The 26,810-nt window shown below is 38.9% G+C and overlaps 1 protein-coding gene across 6 annotated transcripts in view; it reads right to left on the reverse strand.

Moving 5' to 3' along the window:
- UST (uronyl 2-sulfotransferase) overlaps window positions 1-26,810 on the reverse strand; it is a 224,599-nt gene that overhangs the window by 130,849 nt on the left and 66,940 nt on the right. For all 6 annotated transcript variants that reach the window (XR_003532016.1, XR_003532017.1, XM_027669880.1 and 3 more), the window contains exons 3-4: window positions 17,952-18,107; window positions 10,025-10,104 (exon numbers count right to left, since the gene is read on the reverse strand). Coding sequence is in view for 4 of the 6 variants with exons in the window: in XM_027669880.1 (XP_027525681.1) it covers window positions 10,025-10,104; window positions 17,952-18,107 (236 nt within the window). In the remaining 2 variants the exon portion in view is untranslated. The remainder of the gene's footprint in view (window positions 1-10,024; window positions 10,105-17,951; window positions 18,108-26,810) is intronic.

Consider the following 26,810-nt stretch of genomic DNA (forward strand, 5'->3'; position numbering starts at 1 on the left):
CACTCCTCATTAATTACCCTTTCTGGAGCTGTGATTTCAACAGTAGAAATTTCAGCTTCTGAAGTGATGTATCTGGGTCATGTCATTGTAAAATCACAACTGAGTCCTCTGGGAATTGTTTAGTAAGTTGTTGCAGACCAGCAAATGGCTAAAAGATAACACTATAAACACTTGTATTTCTGTATTTCACTATCCTGTAAATCTCCCAGAATATTTTAGGCTGTATTTCTGTCAGTCATTCATGCTTGCTAAACAATGAGCGGTTTTTTTCCCCCATGTTTTTCATTCTCCTGAGGATATCAAAGTAGTTTAATATATGAATTCACAATGAATAGCATTAACATGGATACAAATCGTGCCTGGGTCTGTATAGTAACCCCAAATGAAGTAAAGGAAATACTAACTATGTTTTCATCTATGTAATGCAAAACTACAACTGGAAACAAGTAAGACAGAAAACACTAACAGCAGCTAAACTCTGCATTAATTAAAATTACCTGATTCCAGACACCCTCTATTTAAGACTTTGTTCAAAGGTTTGGCTCAGGATCTCTCTGAACCTCTGATTAATATTTCAATATAATTCAGAGATGTAAATGATGCACATTATATAGAGTAATAGAAAAGCTAATTACAAAGTATTACAATAAATTTTCCACAAATAGTAGAACAGCTGATATGGCTCTTTGGAAAGTATTAAACCAACAGATGTGATGTGTAGAAAAGATACATCTTCAAAATTGGATGAGACCACAGATTTGGCTGAGATAGTTAAGCTCACATGAAATCCTGGGTCTCGACTTCTTAGGAAGGTTATTATGCAAAAGATGTTGCAATGCATTCAGCACTGCATATTCAGCTTCTTGTATGAATACACTTATCAAGAAAATTATGGGTGATTCCAGCTGTCCTGTGGAAATGGCTGTTGCAGAGAGTAACTCTGCATAATGTTAGGAATGTCCATATAGAAACTGAAATACATTTGGTATAATAAAAAATAAATTCCTTGGCAGTATATATATAGTGTATACAATCTACAGAACAAAAAAATAAATGTAATTGAAACTTAAAACATGGCTGCCCTGTTCCAGATGTGAAATCCTACATAATCACCATCAAAGAGGGAGCTGTGGATATCATCATGTTTGAGGCTTTGAATCTACACAGTTTAACTTGATAATCTGTGATTCAGAAGATAAGTGCAAACAGGTACTATTTTCAGAAAACAAAGCTGCAAAATGAGAGAATAAAGAAGGGAGTGATTTACTGGTAAAGAGCCACTTGAGCCACAGGCCAGAAAGACATAAGCAAACATTTTGCACTGTAATGAAAATGGGCAAATGAAACCCAAGGCATATAGAACCAGAAGCAGAGGATACTCACAGGGAAGGAGCAGTTCTGGCAAGGACATGCTTGCTTTTACACATTATCAGCATTGTGTGAGACCTTACAGGCCCAGAATAATCCTAGTTTCCCTTTCTCTGAGAAGCAGGAGCAGAAAGGAGCAAAGACCTGGCACAGCACTGATGTGACCATGCACAGAGTCCATTTTCAGCAAAGCGTTAACGAAGTTCAATACAAAATGATGAAAAAAAAAAAGAATTAGAAGGAAAAAATATAGAGAAGGCTGAGACTTGACTGCACGACAATGTGTAAGAAATTACACATGAAAGCTTACATGGGAAAAGTTTGCTGAGTCTTTATATAGTGGAGAAATGTACTCTGAGATTCAAGGAAAAGGAGTCAATTGGACTTCTCAGAAAAATTAAGAGGAAGAATAATTCACAATTTGCAATCCAATAGAAAAATTCAGTATTGGAAGAATTTACCAAGAGCAGCAGATTCTCCATTACTGGTGATTTTTAATCAAGACATATTTTCTATCTGAAAGATGAATGTTTTAGGTTCAAACCTAATGAGTCTGTATCATACATTACACAAGGATAACAAAGACTCAAACTGACTTGGGACTGTCACAGTTCATCTTTTTGCCTAAAGCTATGTAATTGCCACTAGCAGCTGTGAAATCCTCAAGTACAATCTATTCTGTTGCTTTGCTGTCCTAGTTGTTCAAACCTCTTCCTAATGTCTGATCTAGAACTCTGTGATACAATTCAAGACACCGTTTTGTTACTGTTTCTGATGAAGAACCCTTTATCTCTGCAGAACCTCTTTAATAAAAAGTCAGAAGTGTTATCACAGTCCCCTGTTTCCCAGTCTTTTCTATTTGTTTTTCTTTTCCTGCCCTTTTAGGTAAATTTTTTGTATCTCTGATCATTTGCTTTATTCTCTTTTGTACCCCTCTGGAGTAATCATTATTACTTCTTAAATTACTTTCTTAAATTAAGTTACTCCCAGACTGGTAATCTACAGTGTGAACATGAGCATGGAAGCCAAACAACAGTAAAAAAAAAAAATAATTGAGGTGTTATGCCTGATCCCACCTTCAGTAACTACATTTCAAGCAATCACCTCCATTCTGAGAATATCATATTACCAGCTGAATGAAAGATAAAAAGTCCATTATGCAAAGAACACAGGAAATCTAGGGAAACAAATTTTAAATCAAATAATCTTAAAATCTGTGGAAAAACTAACCATAAAGCAATGCTTTTTAAAAAAATACCCCCCCCCCAAAAACCTGCTTAGACCATACAAAGGTCAAACTGCATATTAGATTTGTGCTTAGCCTTCCATTAAGTCACAGTTGAAAAGCATCATTACACACTCACATCATTAAAAAAATGTAGTATAAAAAAGTAAAAAAAAGATGTAGGAGGGATTACAGCACCATGTGGCCATTCATTAAATGTGTACTTTACAAGGTAGACCTCACATGATGGTAGAAAGTGTTTCATGAAGTGTTAGCAAAAAGTATAGATTATAATGAACACACATAAAGACACAGTGTTAAGGCCATGCACATAAGTTTAGGTGACTTTTGCCTACTATTAAGAGCTTACCCAGAGGGTAAAAACTTTTTTTTGTTAACCATGTTTTTAATGACATTTCCCTGTGTATGTATGGGACTTTTTTTTAAAGGAGACCAAAACCACATCATGAAACTACTTCAGTAGATAATCTTAGGCTGCAATCATTGTTTTAAGATGTTGATTCAAGGAGGCACTCAAAGGGCCCAATCCCTCTCACAGCTGAGCTGTATAGAATCAGTAATGGAGCTGACTGAACCACAGCTCTTTATACCTGAGTTAGCATTCAAAGAGTCATGGACATTTAGCATCTTGTTATGTCAGCTCCATGCATTTGCCCAACACACTATTTGCAAATGCTAGTGGAGCATGGTTAACAAACACAATAGGCATGTTCTGTAAACATATACACGCTGTGTGGGATTACTTGTTCCAGAGAAAGGAAGAAACAAAAACCCTCAAGTTATTAAAAAATCTGAGTGTTCTGACAAATATTCCATGACATTTTCTTAAGACAATGAAAACACCATCACAGAATCACTCGGGTTTTACTGACCTCTAGTCAGTCTATAAAAAGAAAAGAATTTATATTTCCAAATCAGTGGACCAAAGACATGTACATAGGTTAAGTCATGGCAAAACAAGATACTTATTTGCAAAAAAAAAAAACCAAAAAACCCGCAAATATATCATCCAAGCCTTAAAAACAATTAATGAGCTCACGTGCAAGGCTTCCAAACAGCATGCTGCCAGCACGGAGTGTGCTTGGGCTTTCAAACTTGCAGCTTATTCACATGACAAAGTTAATTCATCGATTTACCTCCTTTTTGTTTGTTAGCTATGGACACATTTTACAAGAACAAGGAATGCTGTAATGTCAAAGTGCTGTGTTAAAATAAAATTTTTAGAGCTGCTTCCACATCGAAAAAAACACAGAACCAATGACTAACAAAAAAACCCCAACAACATCCAGAAACTAAGTTTAGTTTTGGGCTTATCCAGACTGAATTTGTCTTTGTCCATCCATGCCTTCATATAGCATGTGATTTATTGCTACCTTTAAGTCAGAATTCAGGTCAGAGTTGAAGGGAAATGGCCAAACTGACCAGCACTGCTGCATGTGACACTGTTTGCTGCTACAGCAGCTCAATTTATTCATTTTTATTCGTTAGTGTTGGCCATTGTGTCTGTGTAAAAAAGTAATAAAAAAATTAATCAGCAATGCTGATACAGACTACCAAAAAAAGCTTTTTCAAGAAAAACAAGAACTTTAGACATTAACTCTGCTAATGAAGAACAGAAAACTGGTAATATTTCTTACGTTGATTCCAGGGACTAAAGGCAAGTCCCTTCCCAAGCAAAGGACCCAGTAGATCTTTCCCTCCTTCCCAAAAGTTGTCCCCCTCCACCTCTCACACTGAGCAAAAAGGACACAGAAGAGCTGGGGCTGTCATCCAAGAAGGGCAGAGGGAGGTGACTGCTGGCTGTGGCTCAGCTGAAGGTCCAGCAGCTGTGTCTTGCATGGCTTTCCCTTCAGCAGGTAAACCTACAGCAGTGTGGTTGTCTCAGAGTCTTCTACTGGCCTTCTCAATTTGGTTTGAAACTGGCCAACAGGTTCAGAAATTATTTAGAAACTGAGGAGGGGAGGGGGATGGAAAGACATGCAGAACAGCTGGAACTGCTGTTTGACTCCTTACTTTAAAAGCTTTGCTAAAAGTGAAGTGCCGTCCCCTCCTCTCAAGCACATGCACATGTATGCAAAATAAACACCATGGATATTAAACTGTAGCTGAAAGGAAGACGAGGGACAGCCCGACAGCACAGAAAGGGTGACTCCTCACACAGTAATGCTGGGTGATAACTCATTCTAGTTTAGAACAAATAAGATACACTGAACTGAATTATAAGGGCTAATTAAAATGTAAGATTAAATAGAGTCTGTGCTTTATCTCTGTATCTCCTTACCACATCACAGGAAATTTTAAAGGAGCTAATTCCCCAGTGGTCTATAACTACTGCAGAAAGTAAAGAATTGACAGCTCCAGTGAAAAAACGAAAAAGCCTGTTTCACTCTCTGGGTGGTCTTTTTAATGCTTCTCCCTCCTGTGACTTTACCCTGACCTGATCGGCCAGCTTTTAAACAAGCAAAAGTCACTTACCAGTTACAGACAGAGGCATGTTATTAGGTTTTTACGCATTCCCCTGCAATGTTCACTTACCCTGAGAGAGGAGGGAATGGCCAAGCTTCCCACTCTGCTCAAACTGGGATCTGTAAGTGTATGTTTGGAAGATCAAAGTTCACTGTCAGAGGGAGGCATGGTGCCTTCCCGTGACCAAAACGAGAGCTGCACAATTCTTCATATCCCTGACTCATCCTGACCTAAAACCACAGCCTTGCCACCTCTGCATTCCTGCAAATGTTCTTTCTGCTTCTCTGAAACCTGTGACACTTGGAGCACACACCAAGCATCTTGACTCTCTGCCCAATGACTCTTAGAGTAACTTAATTCAGCAGAAGATTACTGAGAGGTCACGTGGAGCTTTTCCACAAACTTGGAGCTTCTTCCTGATCATTTTTTCTCAGGCTAAATAACTAGATGACAAGTGCCATTTATAATAAAGAACAGAGAACAAACTGCAGCTATTCTGAAATAGCCTTTTATGTCTCTGCAGGTTATTCCACTTCTTCACAGCTCCTGCACTGCAACTCTGTACCACCTGGATCTACCAATAACCCCTGGAATCTCAGCAAATATATCAACATATAAATCTTTACCAGTTCAGAGACATTCCTCAATATATGCTTCTGTTAACATTTTGGATGTTTTTCCCAGCAACGTTAGTACATAAACTTCAATTCAGAAAGAGACAAAAAAATAAACAGCATCACCTTCCACAAAAGAAACAGTCCTCAAATGGACTGGATGGAGTAGCCAATCTCCAGAAGCATTGGGTTTTCTCCTAAAACTGGCACTAAATGCACCAAAGAGACTGGGAACAGAAGCTGTAGAACACTTGGAATAAAAGCTTTTTCTGTGACAAGTGCTATGTAGAAATTCACTAACATCAAAGAAACCCAAGAAAGTTTTTTATCTTCTGTTTGAAGATGAAATTAATTAGATTTATGTCTGTAAAAATTCACATTAGATTTGCTTTAATGTGTCCCTTAAGATTTGTCTTTTTGTCTGCATCTTTGCACTACTTTGGATTGAGAAAAGATAGTACTGAACCAAAAGATAAAGACGTAGGAGAGTAAGTGAGGATTCATTTACTCAGCTCAACCAACAGGCACTCTTAAAACACTGTTCAAAAATGAGAGGAAAACGGCCTGCTAAGCCAACTTTACCCACTCCTACAGCAAGGTGACCTGCTTAGTGGATGAGGGCAAGGCTGTGGATATTGTCTGCCTGGACTTAATAAAGCCTTTGATACTGCTTCCAACCGCATTCTCCTGGAGAAACTGGCTGCTCATGGCTTTGACAGGTGCTCCATTCCATGAGTAAAAAAACTGTCTGCATGTCCAGGCCGAGTGAGTGGTGCTGGATGGAGTTCATCCAGCTAGCAGCCAGTCACTGGTGGTGTTTCCCAGTGCTCAGTGTTGGGGTCAGTCCTGTTAACAGCTTCAGTAACAATCTGGATGAAGGGATCTAATGCATCATCAGTAAATTTGCAGATGACACCAAGTTGGGCGGGAGTGTTGATCTGCTGGAGAGTAGGAAGGCTCTGCAGATGGATCCAAGCAGGCTGGATTGCTGAGCTGACGTCAATTGTATGTGGTTCAACAATGCAAAGTGCCGGGTCCTGCATTTGCATCACAACAACCCCAGGCACCACTACAGGCTGGGGGAAGAGTATCTGGAAAGCTGCCTGGGCTAAAAGGACCTGGGGGTGCTGATTAACAGTGTCAGAACACAAGCCAGCAGTGTGCCCAGGTGGCCAAGAAGGCCAATGGCATCTTGGCCTGTATCAGCAATAGTGTGGCCAGCAGGGCAGTGATCTTTCCCTCTACTCAGCATAGGGGAGGCCACACGTCAGTTCAGTTTTGGGTCCCCTCCCTACAAAAAAGACAAGGGCAATGGAGCTGGTGAAGGGTCTAGAGAATATGTCATATGAGAAGTGGCTGATGGAGCTGTAGTTGCCTAACCTGGAGAAAAGGAGGCTCAGGGAAGACCTTATTGCTCTCTACAACCATCTGAAATTAGCTTTGTACCCAGGTGGGGGTTGGCCTTTCCTCCCAAGTAACAAGTATCCAGGCAAGAGGAAACAACTTCAAGTTGGGCCAGTGGAGGTTTAGATTGGATATTAGGAAAAATTTCTTTATGGAAAGGGTTGTCAGGAATTGCAACAGGCTGCCCAGGGAAGTGGTTGAGTCCACATCCCTGCAGGTATTTAAAAGATGAGTAGATGTGGCACTCAGGGACATGGTTTAGTGGTGCACTTGGCAGTTCTGGGTTAACACTTGGCCTTGGTCACCTTAAAGATATTGTCCACTCTAAATGATTCTACATCTCTATTCTAAGCAAAAGCAAAGCAGACTCTCATTTTTCATTACTCTGATTACATTTCTCTGCTTCTCCAGTCCCTTGGTGATATGCTTTAAATGGCTTAATGCAATCCCTACAGATCTTGAGAACACTCAAGCAGAGAGGTGCAAGATGAGTGGAAGAGACTTCTTTTGTTCCAAATGTGACCTACCAAAAGAGTAGCAAAGTAATATGTCCTCTAAACCCTACCTGTCTGTCAGCTCAATAAATGCAGGCAAAAGAAAAATAAAGTGTTCCTTATCCCTTTCTCTGAAGAAAAGCTTGATTTCAAAGGTATAAAATACTAAACAAGAGAAGTGGACTAAGGCCTAGAACTGCTTGCTCCTGCAAGAACTCACAAATTCCAGTAACAGCTCTGCTGCAATGACATGTAGAAAGCCTCATACCTTTCCTTGGGAAGGAGCATGGAGTTCACCAAAGTAGGGTTCTTCAATCTTCAAGCTGATCTTTGAGCCCTTCATGGATCTGAAGCTGCCCTAAGCCTGCAGTGAGGAGCCAACCTTGTCTCCTGTGCATCCCTGTGCATCTGTCCTGCTCCCCACTGTGCTGGCTGCTCATGGTAAGCTGTTGTCTAAGGTCTTGAGCTGTCAGCCAGAAAACACCACATCAATATTTTGACCTCTATTCTTTTAGGCTGGGGAGTTTTGCATGACTTTTATGTTGAGCTGGCAGAAAAGCTGGGGCAAACAGGAAGAACATTATTCCATAGATAATATGAGTTCAGCTATCCACTAGAGATAGTCTGTAAAGGAATAGTTTAAATAAACCAAGCAAAACTAGAACACTTTCATGGTACTGTAATATTTATAATGTGCATTTAAATCACATCTTGAAATTTCTGCTAAGTTGATACTTGACACTTCATTTCCTAATGAAATCAGCTTAAAAAAAGCACACTAGAATTAAGGAACAAAGAAAATAGTCAACATGGTACTTCAGTGTTAGGTATAACACTGCCAATAAATTTTGAAACTAGAGACTACAACTTCCAGAAAAGTTTAATTTATCAACAAACACCAAGAAATGCTAAACCATTAGTAAGCAATATTGATGTGATTCAATGCTGTCCGATTTAAAAGACTCATCAGCCTTTTTGCTACTCTACACCTACTACTTAAACCAAGCATACTCTCAATAAAACAAAAGATATGTTTTTCAAGTTTGCAAAGAAGAGCCAAAAAGGAAGCTTCAAATAATCTGTACATCTTACATAACTTTCATGTATTTATAGGGAGAAGCAAGAGGTAAGAATATTCATCTTTTTATGATGTACCAAAGGTTGAGTATGATCTCTGAAAAATCAGTCTAATCAAGAAATATCCCTTTGACCCTCAGGTGTGGCTACTTGTTTGATCTTGCAGTTTGAAGAGAAGAGATCATTTACCAAAGATGTGAAGTCCTAATGATTTTTATTCTTCAAAGATAATACATTAGAAACAAAATTCTCATGGAATCAGAAGAGAGAACAAATAATATCAAAGTTTTAACTCTTTTTGTTTCTATGTAAAAAAATCATGCCCACAGTTATGTTTTATATCAAGTGAATTTCCAATTGCTCAAAATATTTTATTTTCTCAGAAAACAAAGTTAAACACCTTCCTCCCCCCACCTCCAATTTTATAATTTCTTACTACACTGGCTACTGAAGTCTGAGGCCAGGTACTCACATTACCACATAAACAAAATGCTGGAAAGTTAGGCAAGCTCTTGCAAAGATCTGCAGTAAATTCATACTTCTACAGAATTTTCTTTAATTTAAGTGCAAGGAATCCAACCTGCTGGCACAGAGGGTATGGTTCCTGAATATGATTTCCAGATTAAATTTACAGCCTGGGCAATAACCACCTGCAGTCAGCTTTAACCTCTGTGGCTAAATGCTAACTGGCATCACTCATTCAAGTCCTTCCAAAGATTCCTCAGAAGTTTCATCCAAATTCAATTTTCTTCACATTCCATGCTATAAATGTCTCTAGAGTCTTGTTGCATACTTTTAAATAGCTGCCAGAAGAAACTGCACTCCCACGATACAGAGCATAATCTGTTTGCATGGTTTATAAATACTTCCATAGCCTGTGAAATGGGGACTATTTTGTCAGAATAAAATTAAATTGGTAAAATTGCTGGAGAGTCATTCCAGGTACAAAATGAATTAATTCAGTGCAGTTTTCAGTCTCATACTAGTATCTGGCTTTACAAAGATGAAGTGTTAAAAAAAGTGTCCTGTCACTTTTAAAACACAAGTGCACAGTTTAAAGACCCAAGTTACCATCTCTTGCTGTTGACTGCAAACATTGTAGATTATAATTGTCTCAGAGGCAAAAGCATATATTAGCATCCTGGCTTTTCACAAACATACTGTACATAACTATTCTACAGCAAACTGAGTGCAGGGAAAACAAAACAAAACCAACTTCTGATTGTGTCTTTCAGTGCCAGAAAGAAGGAAAAAAACCAAACACTGTATTGTTTATGTGTTACAGGGAAAATGTTCTATGTATTACAAATAATAGAAATCAATGAAAAAGATTTTTGTCTGAAAAAATGCCTTACCTTGAGAAGTTGAGGAAATGAACATGTCTAGTGAATAAATAGGGCTGCTCAGCAGTGCTTATGTTTTTAATCAATTCCATCTAAAAAGAATTAACAAATCAAATTTTCTGTGTTATGTCAATGCATATTTTGAGACAAATATAAAAATTTAAAACAGCATATGATGATACAACTTTTAAGTCTGAATTACTCAGGACCTCCTTCCCTACTATCCCTCCAAAACACTGTCATCGAGATAGCACAACGACATTTTTATGTCTAAGCAAGAAAGCAGAATGCTGTCTGCAGCTTAACTATCACGGAGTTTATATACTTCCAAAGGTGAGTATAAATTTAAGGAAAGGTATAAACTAAAGGAAAAATCTAAACTCTGCCTAAATCTGCACCAGAGCTTTGCAAGTGGCAGCTGCCCTCTTGAAAACCCTAGCTCTATTCACACTAATGCCAAAAATGTTAAATATCTGAAACTGTAACAGAAAGTGGGAGCTGAGCCAATGACCATTTTCATATAACAATAAAACCTGCCAACTTAGCCAAAACACCAATGGATTTGCCCGTTTAAATACAGAAATCAGCACTTGCTATTCTTTTTGCTATTACAGCAAATTAGAAGCACAAATTAAATGGGCACTTTCAGAAAGATGTTGCTAAATTTTAGGTCAAGCAAAGTCACATAATTTAAATTTTTTAAAAATAAATGAATAATTTAAATTTTCAGATCATTGACATGGAATAACGTAAACAGCACCATGGATATGAATATCTATTTTGTGTAAGCAGAGCTCTAGCTACGATTTACAGGAAACTGAAACTGTCTAGTGAAGCATCATGATAGAGAGTCAACGTTTCAGTTAATTTTGCTTCCTTCTTATTAATTTCCTAAGATTTATTTTTGGATTTTCTGTTCTGCATTCAAATGAAGGCTATTTTATGGACACTGAACACAAATGCATTTGAAATGACACGTTTATTGATTTTACAAACTGGGTAGTAGAAAGCAATTAATAAACTGGAAAAAAAAAAGAGATAAGACAGTGTGAACCAAATATTCTAGTTGGGATAATATTAATTTATGTACTAAATTTAAACACCATTAAGGAGACATTAATTAAAAAATGTATTTCTTAAAACTTGAATGCTATAGCTGACAAAATATGAAAAATATGGAGTCCAGCCTGTTATATGGTCAAGATAAAGTGACTGGCATGTAATGAGTTACTAGAATCAAAAAGAGTATAGGAAAAAATTACATCCATGCCATAACAAATATTAAATTACATTTAAGGACAACAATTGTCATTTTTTCCCCCTTTATTTCCCAGTTTCAATACGCTGATATTTTGCCATGGTTTTTACTCTGTGTGTCACATCTTACTCGTTCTCATCCATCTTTCATTCTCCACCTTTTCGTAGAACACATACCTGTCTTCTTTCAGACAACACAAGCTACAGCCATTTAACTTCTAGCATTAAATAAAATGTGCACACACTAATAAAATGTGCACACACTAATATGCTTTTCCCTATTTTTCCACTGCTTTCAACAGTTCTATACATATACGTGTATGATGAGCTCTGTACAAAACAGTTCAGTTTGCCCATCTTCTTATGATGCAGCTTTTCCTGTCAAAGTAGTTAGAGTACATCAAAGCATATTAGGTATAGATCTTGTACATCAAGGTGTATTAGGTCTGAGAAAGTATATCAAGGTATATTATATGTGAGAAAGGCTATAAGCCCAAAGAAATGGAACATAAAGAAGACAAGATGAAAAAAATAAAGACAATATAAAGGGAAAAGAGAAACAAGAGAATATGGAGAGAAGATGTACAATTAAAAAAAGAAGAGGCAGGGAGGGAATAGTGCCCCTGCTTTAGTTAGTCATTTATGGACTCTGGACTGTCTGACTCAAGTACAAACAGGTCTTTACACAGCTTCTTCAGTACAATATAAATGCTATGGGCAAGAAATTCATAAACCTGAAGAGCAAAGCTTGTCCAGATCAGAATTAGAAAGCTCAGGAACCTTTGCGATAATTTGCACAAAGGAATCAAGTATTGTTTATTGATGCTCTGAAGAGACAAAGACTTTCCTAGCAAACCCAACATGCTTACATTTCTTTAAGACTGGTAACTCTGTCAAAAAATTTTATTCGTTCATCTTGCAGAATCAAACATTAGGAGACTCTGGAGGTTGTGTATCAGATGCCTCAATCAGATTTTTTAATTTTTTTTTTTTCTCAGAGAAGTTGTAGGAGAAGTGAAATTCTCAGAACTGTATGAAGCTTTATGTTATATTTGTCATTTATCCATGTTACTCTATCTGCATGAAGTAAGGAAGATGGTAGAAGGAAGTTACTGATATGGGATAAAAACTCTGTGCAACTATGGTCATCACTGTAATTCCATCTTGGAATAAAGGAAAAAACATCATTAGAGTATAATTACGGATATATAAAGATACTATACCCATACTAAGTAATCCCACTAAGTTTAAAAACACAGGTAGCTTTAGTATAATACTGCTAAATGAATGTAGAAGGAAGTATATGTGCGTTATAAACTACCATGCAAGCCTCCCTTGGCCCTCAGCTTACGCCAGGCAGATTCACATTACACCACCACTATGTTTCACATTGTATTTCATCTGGAGTCAGTGCAATGCACACATCAACCTGCTGCTGGACAAGCACAGGCACTTCAGCCTCAGGAGCAAAGGGAGGCTGGAAAGATGCACAGAGAGCAGGACAGCATCTGGCTCCTGGTTTTTTTTTAATCTCTTGCTACCAAACTCAGTCTCTTGAACTATGATACTAACTTACTCCAAAGTAGATACAGATTTTTGTTTTGACTTAAAGTCCTTCATATTTAGATACTTAATGATCAACTGGACTTGTAAGCAGATGTGGATAAAGCTACAATGTGCATAAGACCAAATAAGCAAATCTTGTTCTTTTAAAAACCCTGCCAAAAGGGTAAGTAAGGCTCAACCGAAACAACACACAAATGTCAGGAGGGAAAAATAAATAACTGTAATGGCTCATGGCCACATGCAAATTGTGGCCATATTTCCCATGGGCCTCTCTCGCTCTCTGATCCCGCTGTGCTGAAATCACTTCAGTCTTACAAACCAACTGTATTGCTCAGGAATACCTAGTGATCCACCTCTACTTTTAAGATGATGGTAACGGGGGAAAAAAAAAGAAAAATCTTCCAGTGTATCCCCGAAGAGTAAGGTCACTAATGGTTTTGGTTGGTTGGTTGGTTTTGGTTGCTAGATTTTTTTTTTTGTTTGGTTTGATATGGGGTTTTCTTTTTGGTGAGGAGGGGGTTGTTTTGTCTTGTGGGTTTTTTTTTTTAATTTATGAGTGCAGAAGACCCACAGAGAGGAACAGTTAGCAGAGGATGAGAGCTGAGGAAAACAAGTATTTTGGATGGACTGAGTGGTGAAGAAGAGTTACGTACAAGTAGATATGATCTAGGGTCATCCTATGTTTGAAAAAAAATTATTAGGAACAAGCAGCGCAAGATAAACGATCCTGGCAAACACAGCTGGGGGAGAGATGAACTAGAACACATCCATGGCTCGAGGGAGAAGCTGTAGAAATATAAAGAGAAGTCTGAAAGGAGCACACACCTTCTAGGATAAGGGCCCATAAAGAGCTTCTCTCTCCCACTGTTGCCCAGAGCTCTCCTGCAGGAGATAGGCAGTTTCAGTGAAACAGCACTGAAAAATATACTAATTTGCTCTCAAAATTAACTAAATTGCACCACAGAGTTAATGCTGCTAAAGAAGTATTCAGGGAGAGGGAAATGACAGGACATGGAGAGTGTGCGTGGAAGCGAAACAAAGTAGTGGGTGCGTTGTGCTCCCCAAGGAAAGGGGAGCATGCACACTGCATGACTGGAGTTTCCAGAGATGTTAGGCCACAGCAAGCTGTTGCCAAGACCTCTGTGGTGTGGTCAACACATCTGCTGTCATTCCACTCACCCCCCTCAAACACCAACTAATTTTAAGGAACAGAGTCTTTCCTTATAATAACACCTTTCTACCACTGTGACTGCTTGCTTAATCTTTTATTCGAATATTTTTCTCCTTAATTCGTATTCTGCACTAACTTTTAACCAGGCCCTTTAAAGAAGATGAGATCCACAGAGGCAATCCTGTAAATCACAAAATAGTTTTGAATCTTAAAGCCCACCTGAGCAAGAACACCAGGAGGCAATACTCTAAGAGGAAAGGTTTTTCCTTAGTCTACTGTCCTACACTACCACTGTAGGATCTCAGTTGGCCATACAAAAGAAATCAAGCTGTAATTGCTCAGCATCATCTGCGTACTTTTAATGGGCTGGTGCTGCATTGCAAGTAACACTCCAGTAGATGGCACCGTGAAGTGACTCCAAGAGGGCTGGAGGGGGGCCCTCCTCAAGAGGGGAGAAACGTGGAGGATGGATTTTCTCGAGCCAAAGCATTGTTTCTGCACTAAAACTTAACTCCAGCCTTTGAGAGAGGACACTTTTCCCTCTTCTGGAAATGGCCAGCCCCTGCGCTGACTGCTCAGAGCAGTCCTGTTTTGTTTGAGATTTGCAGTAAGTAAATTCAACTAGGGACAGAAAGAAAATCAGATAATAACCCTACCCAGACAACAGCCAAAATGTTACTACTTTTTTTTAAAGATGTTGTATTTCACTGGGAGAATTCAAGGTCAAAATGGGATTTTCCAAGTGAGGCCTCCTGGATCACACGATAGTCTCCACTAATACTGACACAAAGAGGACAAAAAAGTTTCTCTATATCGGTCTTTCTTGGGAGTTCTTTACCCTCTTCCAATGCTTTCAGTCTCTACTGAAGGCATGTAGGACTCAGGAAGCACAAGTATCTACAGGAATTTTGGTATATCACTTTCATCTCGGTACTCATTTCCACAAACAACTCACAACTCCCAGGAATGAGACTAGACCTTCATTTTCAGCTCTCAAAAGTTTGGAATGGTTTCAAGAATTTCTTCACCTCCCCAGGCTGGTATGACCGATTTTCTGTCTTGAAAAGCATATAAGAAAAATTAGTGATGAATTTTTAATGTGTTAAACTGGAATTACATACTAAGTTGGCTGCACGACCATAACATTGGGTGGTAGAAGGAAACAATATGAGGGTAAACTACCAATTACTCCCGTATGTGACTGGTATTTGTATATCTATAAGCATACTCATTCTTACTTCCCTGAATGCAAGAAAATGGGAGTGGGAGACAAAGTCATGTAAGCGGAAGATTTCATTTTGCAGCAGTTCATGTGGAGTTTTAAAGCCACAACAATTAGGTTAACTTTAATACTACATATTATTTTCTGTATTTAATTTACTTGGAAGTACTATAGCAAATGGTAAGGTACATACTAACTCATCTGTTTCCAGACCTCACTCCCTTATGCCCACAGATGTTCAAAGGCTGCATTTCTAATTGCTGGCAGACACACATAATTTGGGAAAATTTCTTAGTAGGAAGGAGACTGGAAAAGGCAATGAGAATATGGATTCCAGTTATGTGCAATCCCCACAGTCATTAAGAACACCTACATGCTTAACTTTATTTAATAACAGCAGACTGCATAAGCTAAATATTTACAGAAAAGTCTTGGCTGGATCAGGGCTTTAATCAAACACAGGACAGACAAATGACAGAAGGAAGAGAGACATATCATCTCAAGCGAGAAGTCCAGGCTCTTGCTAGAAGCCTTCAGCCCAGCCCAGCTCTCTTTTTTCTTGTTCCAATGCCTGGAGCCGGAGATCATCCATTCTTTCAACTTCCTCTTGTGTACACCACATTAAAGGTGAAAAAAGTAATTTATTTTTTTTTATATTCTACTCTTAAAAATTGAGAAGACAACTAAAAATGCCTGAACAACAGATCAGTTACTGTCTTCAGGCATGTTTCCTGGTGATCAAAGGTACTTTTCAGCAAAAGAACTCATTAAATTATGAATCTATTGTAACTACATAAATAAACCATAAATGAAAATAAAGAGACTCAAGTTATAGTAGGGCAGTCTACAGAGTAAATCATCAGCTCTGTAGCAATACTTCCACCACATTTACTGTCTAGTAAGCTAAGAGCTCAGGGAGTGCAAAAGAATCTCCACATGCTGGACTAAAGCACAGAAGACTACTAAGATGTGATCTTGTGTCATGTTTTAACAAAGGACAGTATACCTACCAGAGAAAGAGAACAGAACTGAAATGAAGAAGTTGATAAGGGTGAAAGCTGGTGATTATTAATACCTGAAAGGTTTCTGAGTTTTATGATGTCTCCCAATTAGTAATAGAAATTGATGAAAAATATAGACAAACAAAACCCAAACAACCCAAAACACAAAAGCAGTCATACCCAACCAGACAGCAATCCCAACCAGACAGCCTCTGTAGTACAGGATAGTTTGACTCCTTTCTGATGGAACCATTTTGCAAATGTGGCTCTGTGGCGCTGCTGGTAGGATACACAGAGGAAATCTGCAGCAGCCACAGTCCATGCCTTCCCTTGGCCACAAGCAGGGGCAGTGAGGGGACACTGTCCTCCCCTACATCCTTTCACTGGCATCTAACATGCAACTGTGTATAGAAGCCACCTTTGGGCTGGTGCGGCAGCCCTGGCCAGCTGGTCCCCACCTTGGGCTCAACTTGACTGTCATGTGGTGTTAGGTCAGCTGGCTACTGGTAGGACCCCAATGGACACCCTGAAAGGGAGGAAGGTGGGACCTGCAGGAGCAATATCAGCTCCTAAATTTTCATTTCCTAAACTGCTGCATCTAAAATAAAAAATTTATGCTCATAAGTAGGCTACAAATAAACGAGCCCAAATCACAGCACAATGCCACTGGCAGGCCCACATCCATATTTTGATCATCACACACATCCTTTGGTGGTTTGCAGGCTGCCATTCCTAGGAGTGACACAGGCATTTATTGCAGCCTTTACCTGATCAGCAGCTCAAAATAGCAGCAGTGGCCAATGTGTGCGGCATCTGACTACACACATACGCTTTGGAGTCTGTGGTTTTTTTGCATTACTTGTATCAATATCTGCTTATGGGAGTGATACTTACAGAAGGCTTAGGGTTACTCTGAATAGAAGAAAATTTAAATAACTGGATCTATGGGAGTGATACTTACAGAAGGCTTATGGTTACTCTGAATAGAAGAAAATTTAAATAACTGGATCTTTTATAGAATCAAAGCTGCAAAAATAATGCCTTCTACAACTTTAAGAGAACGTGAAAAACGTGAAAAAGTGTGCCTGGATAAAGAGCAATAATGTGCTATTTTCACTTCCTGTAGTGAGGGTTGTGCGATAACATGAAAAAGGCAGATAAGCAAGAAGCTGAGATAGGATCAAGGGCATGTCAGATTATAGCAACATGGGTTAGCATGGCATGGGGAAATAACTTCTTGAAGCAACTGCTTACTAAAAGTGAGTTAAGAAAGTCACCAAAAAAGATCGTTTTGGCTATTATTTACTCCTGCTCTGCTTAGGGAGACCCAAGCTAGGTCTGAATAGGCTGATCTGATTGATGATAAATGGCTGTGCCCTGCAGATACATTAATACATATCCCAGATGCTGTTAGCACTTAACTTCACTGGTACTAACCTTTCTTGCCTTGTTGGTAGTCTAACTGCTGTGCTGACTAAATTCAAAGCTGGCTCATCGAAAGTTAGTTTTTCTGGTTAGTTTCCACATCATGTTGTTCTTGGCTCTACCATCCACTTCTCCTATTAAATGAAGTCACTTAGAGAATGACGAATTCTGGATAATCACTCAGGTCAAAGCAGCAATACATCTTTTCAATAGGACTTCTGCTAGCATATGCCTTTTCTTCTCAGTTTCATAAACATAATAAGAAAAACTGATCTAAGAGGAGCAGGAGTAACTTACCTGTTCATTTTTGGTCAGTCTTGTTTTGTTATGAATGTCAGATGTAACCAGATTGAATCCATGTTTCTCTGATAAAATTCTCAAAAGCAAAACCACAGTTCGACTCCCACACTTTCCCACTCTGTTGTAGACCACCTGACTGGGGAAAGGAAGTACCTAAATAAAGATTGAAAAAAATGGAGTCAGTATATTGACATTTTTGTTTCCATGTACCTTGAGTAACACGATGTTTTGACCTGAAGCCAACAGACACATACAGGAGAATTCCTAGGGCCCTGTCCAGGTCAGAAGCATTCACTTCCTCTAATAAGCCAACAGCTCTTCAGAATAGAAACAACATGGTTCAGGAGATGGCAAGGTGAAATTTCCCTCTCATGATCCAGTTGAATGTAACAGATTGGTAGCTACTCCAGAAACACTGTGCAACTGCTGACAATAGGCTTAAGCTTGCTGCTTGTAATATCAACGCAAATAGTCAGTTATAGTTGACTATCTCCCATAAAAAGAACGGAGTGAATCTGTGCCACAGTTTAGCAACTCAAAGTGAAGTTGACATAATGCAAGAGGAATGCCTGTATTGCAAAACTTCAGCTTAAAAAGAAAAGAACCCCAAACAACCACCAGTTGTACAAAGCTAAAATTAATCAACTATTTCAATTTCAAATATAAACATGAATCTTCCATAGAGACTCAGAGAACAAATCATGCCACTGGCTAGGTATATACTTGTGGAATGAAAAATGCCAGTGCCACAGGTGGCCTGAGGCCAACTGGCACAGTCTGATCACATCCACACAGGTAATGTGCACTAAAACTCAAAACACAACAGTTACATCCAACCTGGACACTGGGAATGTTCTGCCCACATGAACTCTTGCACCATGCTCTCCTCCCTGGGAAACCAGAACAAGCGAGTAGTAATTCACTGTCTCGAAATACATTGGATACAGCCTTATTTTATTCTTGGATGATGACCATGGGCTGTTTTTTCACCAAAATGCATTCTGAAATAACACTATCACACTAGACAAGTATTTGATGTATAGCATATAGCAGCAGCATCTGACAGTATAGGCCAAGAGGAAACTGTTTTCAAGCTTCTTAAAGCCAGGAGCTCACAGTTTCATCCACAGCAGTGCATATATGGCACTTGAGAAAAAAAATCATTTTTCTATTAAGACAATGGCACAAAATGTTTCCTGACACAGGGCCTGCACCCGGGTTCCAGACAACCTATGTTCAGCGCAAGGACCGACCAAAGTGGTGGTGTGTCTCAATCTATATTTACTTCTGCTCTTGATGCAATCACATTCTCCAGCAGAAGAATTTATGACATAAAACCAGTCAGATGAAAGCATATGGCACTTCTCAGGGTATTCAAACAACTAACAGATCTTCATCAGGGAAGCAAAATGATTCCTAAGGGAACCCTTAAGACTACTTCCAAAGAGGACAGCTAACTAGAAAGAAAGAAGAAAAAAATCTTGTATTCTGTTATTTTTAGTAGGACTTTACTGGCACTTTGCTGTCAATGCTGTATTTCATGACCAAATGAACATTACTGTTGTTACTGGTTGGAATGTTTAGGATACCCTTCACTGCAAAATAAATGGAGAAGCCATCATTCTTCAAATTACTCAGAGAAGGGGTAGGTATTGGGTGATCATGGCCTCAGTTAACAGCCTTCCAAGCTGCAGGATATCACATCTGCTGATTCAGCAAGCAAATATGGGTCTCCTAAGGCTCATACAACCCCCACATAAGGCATCAAGTCTGGCCACTTTGTAACATTTTTGTGGTGTTTTCTAGGAGAAACCTAGCTGCCTTATTCCTCATCAATCTCCTTCAGAAGACTTGCTTCCTAAGAAATGCAAAATCTGAGCCTCAATTATTAGAGAACTCCAAAGGTGATGAATTTAACATCTCTGTGCTACAGCTGTAGCTAACCTTTTCCAAAACTACTGCTAATAATCCCTGAAAGGTTAACATCTGAATGCATTCTATTATGCTGATTACACACCAGGGACACCATAATGAAAAACACAGCCCTATTCTGGATTGTTCCCTTCACATAACAAACACTAGCATCACTATTTGTCATGGCCCTGCAGCACCATCCACACAACATCACTGGAACTTGTGGAAGTGGAATTTATCCTCGGCTCAGACATATACCTTTGGCATACTTGGCTGTGCAAGTATGTGAAAGCTTTCAAGAGAAATGATAAGTAGATGCTCACAAGTGCCAGTGAAGGAGCAAGACTCATACAAGCGTGTGTTTGCTTAGCATCCTAGAAATAAGATAAATGATGAGAGTTTGTAGGGCTATGGACATATTTAAAAATGCTTCATAATTATAAACTGCTTTGATTTTCCTAGCAGAGTTGCATTTTGTAATGTACTGAGAGTTTTTCTTCATTGGTACTTCATTTAACTCCAGTTTTGCTGCACCCAGATTACACTCAAGTTGTAATTAAATCCCTGACTTGGTTATCCAGTAACCTTGGGTGAATCTTATTAATATAACTCTTTTAAAAGGAAATGAAATTAAAGCAGGCCTTTGCAAACTCTATTCTAAGTGCAAACAACTTTATCAGCTTAGAAAACTGACAGTAGCTACAAAGTTTCGCCAGTTCTCACATTTGTTTTTGAAACTCATCTTCCTAGGTAGCACAATTCTGTTCTGCACACAAACAACAACTGTGGCAACCCTCAAAAAGAAACTATAGCAGATAAAGAAACCTGAAATAAAGGGCTATTATTTTCAGACACCTATTTAGCTTAAAGGAGGCCAATATATCAATGCCTTGATTCAGTAACCAGCTGAATGTACTTAGTTCAAGATTCAAGATAAATGCTACAGCTCAAAGCTCACTCCGGAAGAACAATCACTAATGGAAATCAAAACTTGACGTGCAGCACTGCTGAACGTGGGAGCTTTAGAGGTGTGCTACTGAAGCTCTGCTCATGTTTCATCTGTTTACGTCACCAATCCACTTAACACACCTAAATGCCCCAAAGGGTGTGCCAAGTGCACAAAGCTATGCAGTACACAGGCTTTTGATATATAGGAAAGTATTTCTTTATTGTGATCAGTTCCCTTAGGATGCTGCAAATCTGCTTTCTGCATTTTAGAAAATGTCCAAGTTATTTCTTAGAAGAAATACTTCTTCAGAAACCTGAGTTTGTATTAAGCAGAAGTAAAAATGCAAGAAATGGAAAACTTCTTCAAAGAGGAACTTTCTTTCCCCCCTCACGATACTCAGAAAAGACTGAAACAATACAAGAGACGACAGTAGAGTAGGTTCTTGAAAAGGAGACTCATATTAGCAGAAACACGATGGAAAACAGCAGTTGGAAGTTTACAAAATACTGACTGGATTACATTTTATTTTATAATAAGAGTATGTATCATGTAGACTGACTAACTGCTGAGGTGATGCTCTGGCAACATGATATTCATGTAACAATATACGCAACTTCAAAATAATTACAGAGTGACTTTATTGAGCACTGCATCAAAGCCCAGAGGTAATATAAAAAATTGAAACATGTAATTCACTTTGTAGTCATATGAATTAGTACTTACAGTTATAAAAAAGTAAACCTCACAGTATAATTACAACAGCTCTATCTAAGGGTTTGGAAAGTTATATAACAATTTACTTGTCAGTTCAAGGAGGCTTTTTTTTTTTTTTGTTCCACAGTTAAAGAAGATCTCAAGAATCATTGTGAATGAAAGAAAGAAGAAAAAGTAATTTTAACCCAAAACAAACTTGAATTACAGTGACCGTCAAGTAGCTCTGCAGAGTAGGTCTGCCAATCTCAGGAAGGGAGCCATTTAACAGATAGCCTGACAAAAACCCAGGCTTCCATCTTCAGTGGTGGGTTTGTCTCCAGGTAAACCTTTGCATCATTTAAAAAAATTAGGCTGGATAACATTACTTGCAGTGTCAACAATTTAGGGATCGCCCCCAAAGGCCTAAATTATTCCACCTTTACTGAGCCAAATCCAGTATAATTTTGCCCATTTGCCAAAAATTTCCCAGTCCACATACAGTTTGCTCAGATGAATTATTCATGTCAAAGAGGTGTGTTCCCAGAAAGCAATCCATTATCTTCACGGCTTCTGGAAGCAAGTGACCCCTGTCCTTAAATATGAGAAGGACCAGAAGTGGATGTCAGAAATGGTTTCTCCTTTCTGAGCAGACACTAACCTGTAGTCAGACAGCACTCCATGTTTATCAGGTGAATGAGGCCAACCAACACATACAAAATTGGTAAGACTGTGTAAACAATTAAACATTTGCTGATGTCACACATCTTTATATAGCATCACACCACCTCAGTGCAACCTCTGCATTTTTTTTCCTGTCCAACTGAGACAAAATCATAAGAATTTTAAAAAATGGCTTAATGGGTCAAAGCAATGGCATATTCTACTCCTGAGGGGAGGATGATACTCATTAGGTACCCACAAATCTGAGAGCTGTCAGCAGTCATTTCTCTCCAGTATCTCTCCTCCTTCTCTAGTGTCCCCAAAGATTATATATGGCATGTTAGAAGTCACATTCTTGCTTGCTGCATGAAGAATTTCTTACATAACTTGCTGTACTAACAAATTCCAGAGTTTTGTTAACCACTGTGCATTTCATTTTTAGTTCATCTTCTACCTTTTCCAGAGAATGCCTGCTCTCATGTTGTGGGTTTCATGAAGATAGGTCAGATAGTTCAGTCATCAGCTTTGAGATCTTAGATACATTGGATGCCTCTTTTTAACTGAGGTCTGTCACACGCCTGCCATGGCCTACTTAAAGGCAAACTCAAAGTCCACTAAAAGATTATCTGTGCCAAACCCAAGGTCAGGAACTGATGCACAAAATTTCATTCCAAACAAGTATCAACTTACTTTTAAAGCAATTACAGTGAAGAGTTGCTAACACAAAAGTTTGTCAGCAGAACACACGACTGAACAACGAACAAGGGAGAAAACAAAATAAATTACTAGCTAGCCTCCTTCTTCCCCAGCTAAAGCACACAGATCCAGTTACATAAAGATTCACCTGCAGAGTGTAATGATGCTAGACAGAGACAAGGTTTTGGAATTAACCAACTCTAAAGCAGACCAGACAGCATGGTCTTCTCTATGAGTCACTAAAAATACACTAGAAACCGTAAGAAAAGGTAAGGGTGAAGTTGGTTTGTTTTCAAAATTTAAATGTAGCGGAGCATTGAAAATAAGGCAGAAGAAGAAACAGAAGATTATTCTGTTGCATTTTTATTAATCCACTAATTTAATTGAAAAAGGATGACTTTGCTCCCCCCGCCACAAACAATGCATCTCATCTGTTGGACAGATGACACATTTGGAAGACTAAGTTAAAATGTGTTCTCTAACAATTCAACATCCCTAAGTACCAAAATAAATTGAAAACATAAGCATGGAGCACAAGCAGAAAAAGGCAACTTGGTTGCAGACAGTACTCAAATTTATTAAGACTAAAGAAAAGCATTACTATGAAGTGTCTGCTAAAGCTTATGGTCCCTGACATGTCTTAAGAAACAGATCTGTAGAGCCAAAATCAAAACTTCCAGTAATTTTTCTGTGAAGAAGCCCTGCACACTTACAAATCTAAAAAGAGTTCAGTTCAAAGCATAATAAAGTTTCTCCACTAAGTCTCAGATCAGGTTCTATTACAAGATACTATGGCTATAGAAACTACAATAATATCAACAAGAACCTGGGGAATTTATAAAGAAGAGGTCAAAGACGCAGTTTTCAAAGCTTTGGCTGCATCCTATGAACACAACTGGGTTTGCTCCTTTTATGCTTTACACTTGCATCACTTGCCTGCAACACCAGCTTGCAGCAGAACAAAACCTCTGCTCCTGCAATCTGCTGCACAAGACTCCCCACCACAGAGAGTGCAGAACCAAGTTTATTTCAGGTATGTGAAGTTTCAGCAACATTCAAAATCAGCACATATATACAAAGAGTCAAACAAGTTGGTAGAGAGCAGATGCTCTGTTTACTTAGCCGTTTCAGGTGTTCACTGATGTTAGGCAGCCTCTGGAGGTGTGAGTGAGACTCCTGGCTTTCATCACTCAACAACACCTGCTGTACTTAAACAACGGTAGCTCAGCTCTGGCTCCTCTCAGGGATGAAGCAGGTGAGAGGGAATCACCCTACCAAATGGATAATTACTTGGGGATGGGGTACAACCATCACCTCTAGATTAATCAAATCTTTTCCTTTTACCCTTTCTTAAGATAGTGTGCTTTTCAACCCCTTCTTCATTCTTCCTGTTTTCCTCCGCAGTTTGCAACTTTTTCACTTCTTTTGGGACCAAAATTAGATATAGTGCTGTATCTTGTCTCCCTGTTGCCAATGAGAACTGAACAGTTATCGTTTGTGTCCTGCAGACATTTCTTTTTAATACATCTCAGGATGGAATTTAGAAGAATCAAAGTATATAGGACTATCACTAGTATAGACAGGCATGCATAACATAGAGCTATCACCCTTTTTCTTCTTTACCCTACATGAGTGCATGCAGATTACAGCAGAAAAAGAACTGGAAGGCCCTCATTAGTTTTTTTATGAAAAGCAGCATATTTATTTCTTACTTCTCAAGTTAATCAGATTGTAGAAGTTATCTTTCTGGTATGCACTTTACCTCATAAAAAGATAAAGGAGATAAATTATTTAAGGATGTGGTTCCCTGATACTGGTATTAGTTGAGGGAACTAGCACGAGTTCAGGTAGGTTAAGAATTTTAGTGTCACATTAATTACCACATTTTCCACTGGAAGGTTTTCCGTGTAATATCAGAAAACCTGTAAGCTGCAGAATTTGTGCAAGACTGATTTTAACTACAAAGCAGCCTCACACTATATGTAGCTTGGAACTGTAAAGTTTAAAACTGCTGATTTTCCTCCAGAGCCCAGGGTTTTGTATGCTCTGACATGCTGAGAATACACTGGCACAGTTATTCTCCGTTTAAGTAGTAAATCCTATCACATCCAATGTACATCTTTATATTGGATACTTGCAAAATACTAAGCCTGGTTTTAAAACTTCTTATAATACTTCACAGCACTGGTGATCCCTTAAGTAACCTCACTACCTTATGGTAATCTCTATCCTTCCAATGCAATATTCATGAATTCACCCTGTGAGCCAATAATATTTGATTTGAATGTGGTGAGTGGTAGACTGAATAATGTATTTCTCTGTATGCACTTGTCTTTCTTCACATTAAGGTTTAACCCTTTTGTACGTATTGTGGTTGACTATTAGGCAACTCATTAGTTCAGCAACTCATGGTTTCACTATTGCCAAGGATCTGTCATGAGGCAGTTCAGTTTGCCCTCCTGCCCTTTACTTAAGGCCCTCTTTCTGTAGCTCCACATTTCATTTTAATGTCTTCAGTATGATTGTCTTTTCCAATGCACTTTAAGCAGACACTTTGTAAGTCAACTGCAGTATGAAATAAAGGTTGTTTATAGCCATAACTGGACTTTAATTTGTAAAACAGGCCAGCTCTGCTGGACTGTAACCCACATGCTTGTTACAGATGAGCTAGCTCTGAGGTGCTCTCGCTCTGCATGCTCAGAGGAACTCAAAGGGACTGAATTTCCATCACAGCTCCTGCAGGTAACAGATTCAAATCTAGTTCATGACAAGATGTCACCACCTGGAAGGAACCACACCAAGAAATACCTACAGGAGGGACAACGTGCTGCTGGCCAACTCTTCCAGCAGAACCAGAACAGAGCAGAAATCACTGTGTCATCCAAAATGACTCAAAGGCCCAGAATACCTATCCTGACAGACCACGATCCACATCTTGAGTCACAAGTGGATCCTGTGGTGTTGGAGATGACACATCAGAGGTAATAATGGAGGAGACCCAGTGTCAAGTGCTCCCATTTCACTCTTCTGGAATTTGAAATTATTAATCTGACTTGCTCAGGCAAATCAAACCTCATTCCTGATGATGGTTTGCCATTCCAATGGAAGGAGCTTCTCCCTGTATCTACTCAAAATCCCCGATAGTGCCAGCCACAAAGGCCTCCACACTCCCTCAGGACAACAGAGTCTACGGGTGCTGTCCTGAGAATTACCTTTTCTCATAACTGCACTGCCCTGCCCTTGCATTACTTGCCCAAATTCCTCTTTCACTTGAATTACCATCACTCTCACACAGACCCCTTCAGCCCAGTCACAACACCCTGTCTTCTTTGCCTGATAGTTTGACTCTACTATTGACCACGTGTAGGCATGTCCACAATCACATTTCTGATTAAAGCTCATGGCCCTTATTAGAGTACTTCACTGCTATTCACTGTTTCCTGAACTAAATCTTATACTTTTGTAAAGCCTAAGTACAAAACTTCTAGAACCTACCAGTTCACCTTCAAAATCATGAGGCTTTCAAAATAATACCAGAATTCTTACTTGGTGGTTGGCATGTTTTTTTCAGTTTTGCAAGCCTCCACAGCATCTCAGGATTCAGACTTTTTTTTTCCCCTTCAAACATCATATCTAGAAAAAAACCCTTTTCAATTCAGGATTTAAGAATGCCATCAACAAATAAAAGACTCGTGATAAAACCATGAGTGTTACTCAACTGAGTCACAAGGCTTAGCAAGATTAACCAAATCAATTGTCACTTTCAAAAGATACTCTGTTATGCTATCCCTATGCAGAATGGCAGATTTTTGGTTTTTTCCACTGAAGGTCTAGGTCATCCAGACCCAGTTATAATTGGACTTTAGTGTTATAATCCAGCACTTCCTAATAAAAAGATAATGAAGACGGCCATGACTGAGTAGCCATGACCTCCTCCTATGCTA

This window comes from Corapipo altera, unplaced genomic scaffold (assembly GCF_003945725.1).
Source record: "Corapipo altera isolate COAL_440 unplaced genomic scaffold, ASM394572v1 2b, whole genome shotgun sequence".
Classification (NCBI taxonomy): domain Eukaryota; kingdom Metazoa; phylum Chordata; class Aves; order Passeriformes; family Pipridae; genus Corapipo; species Corapipo altera.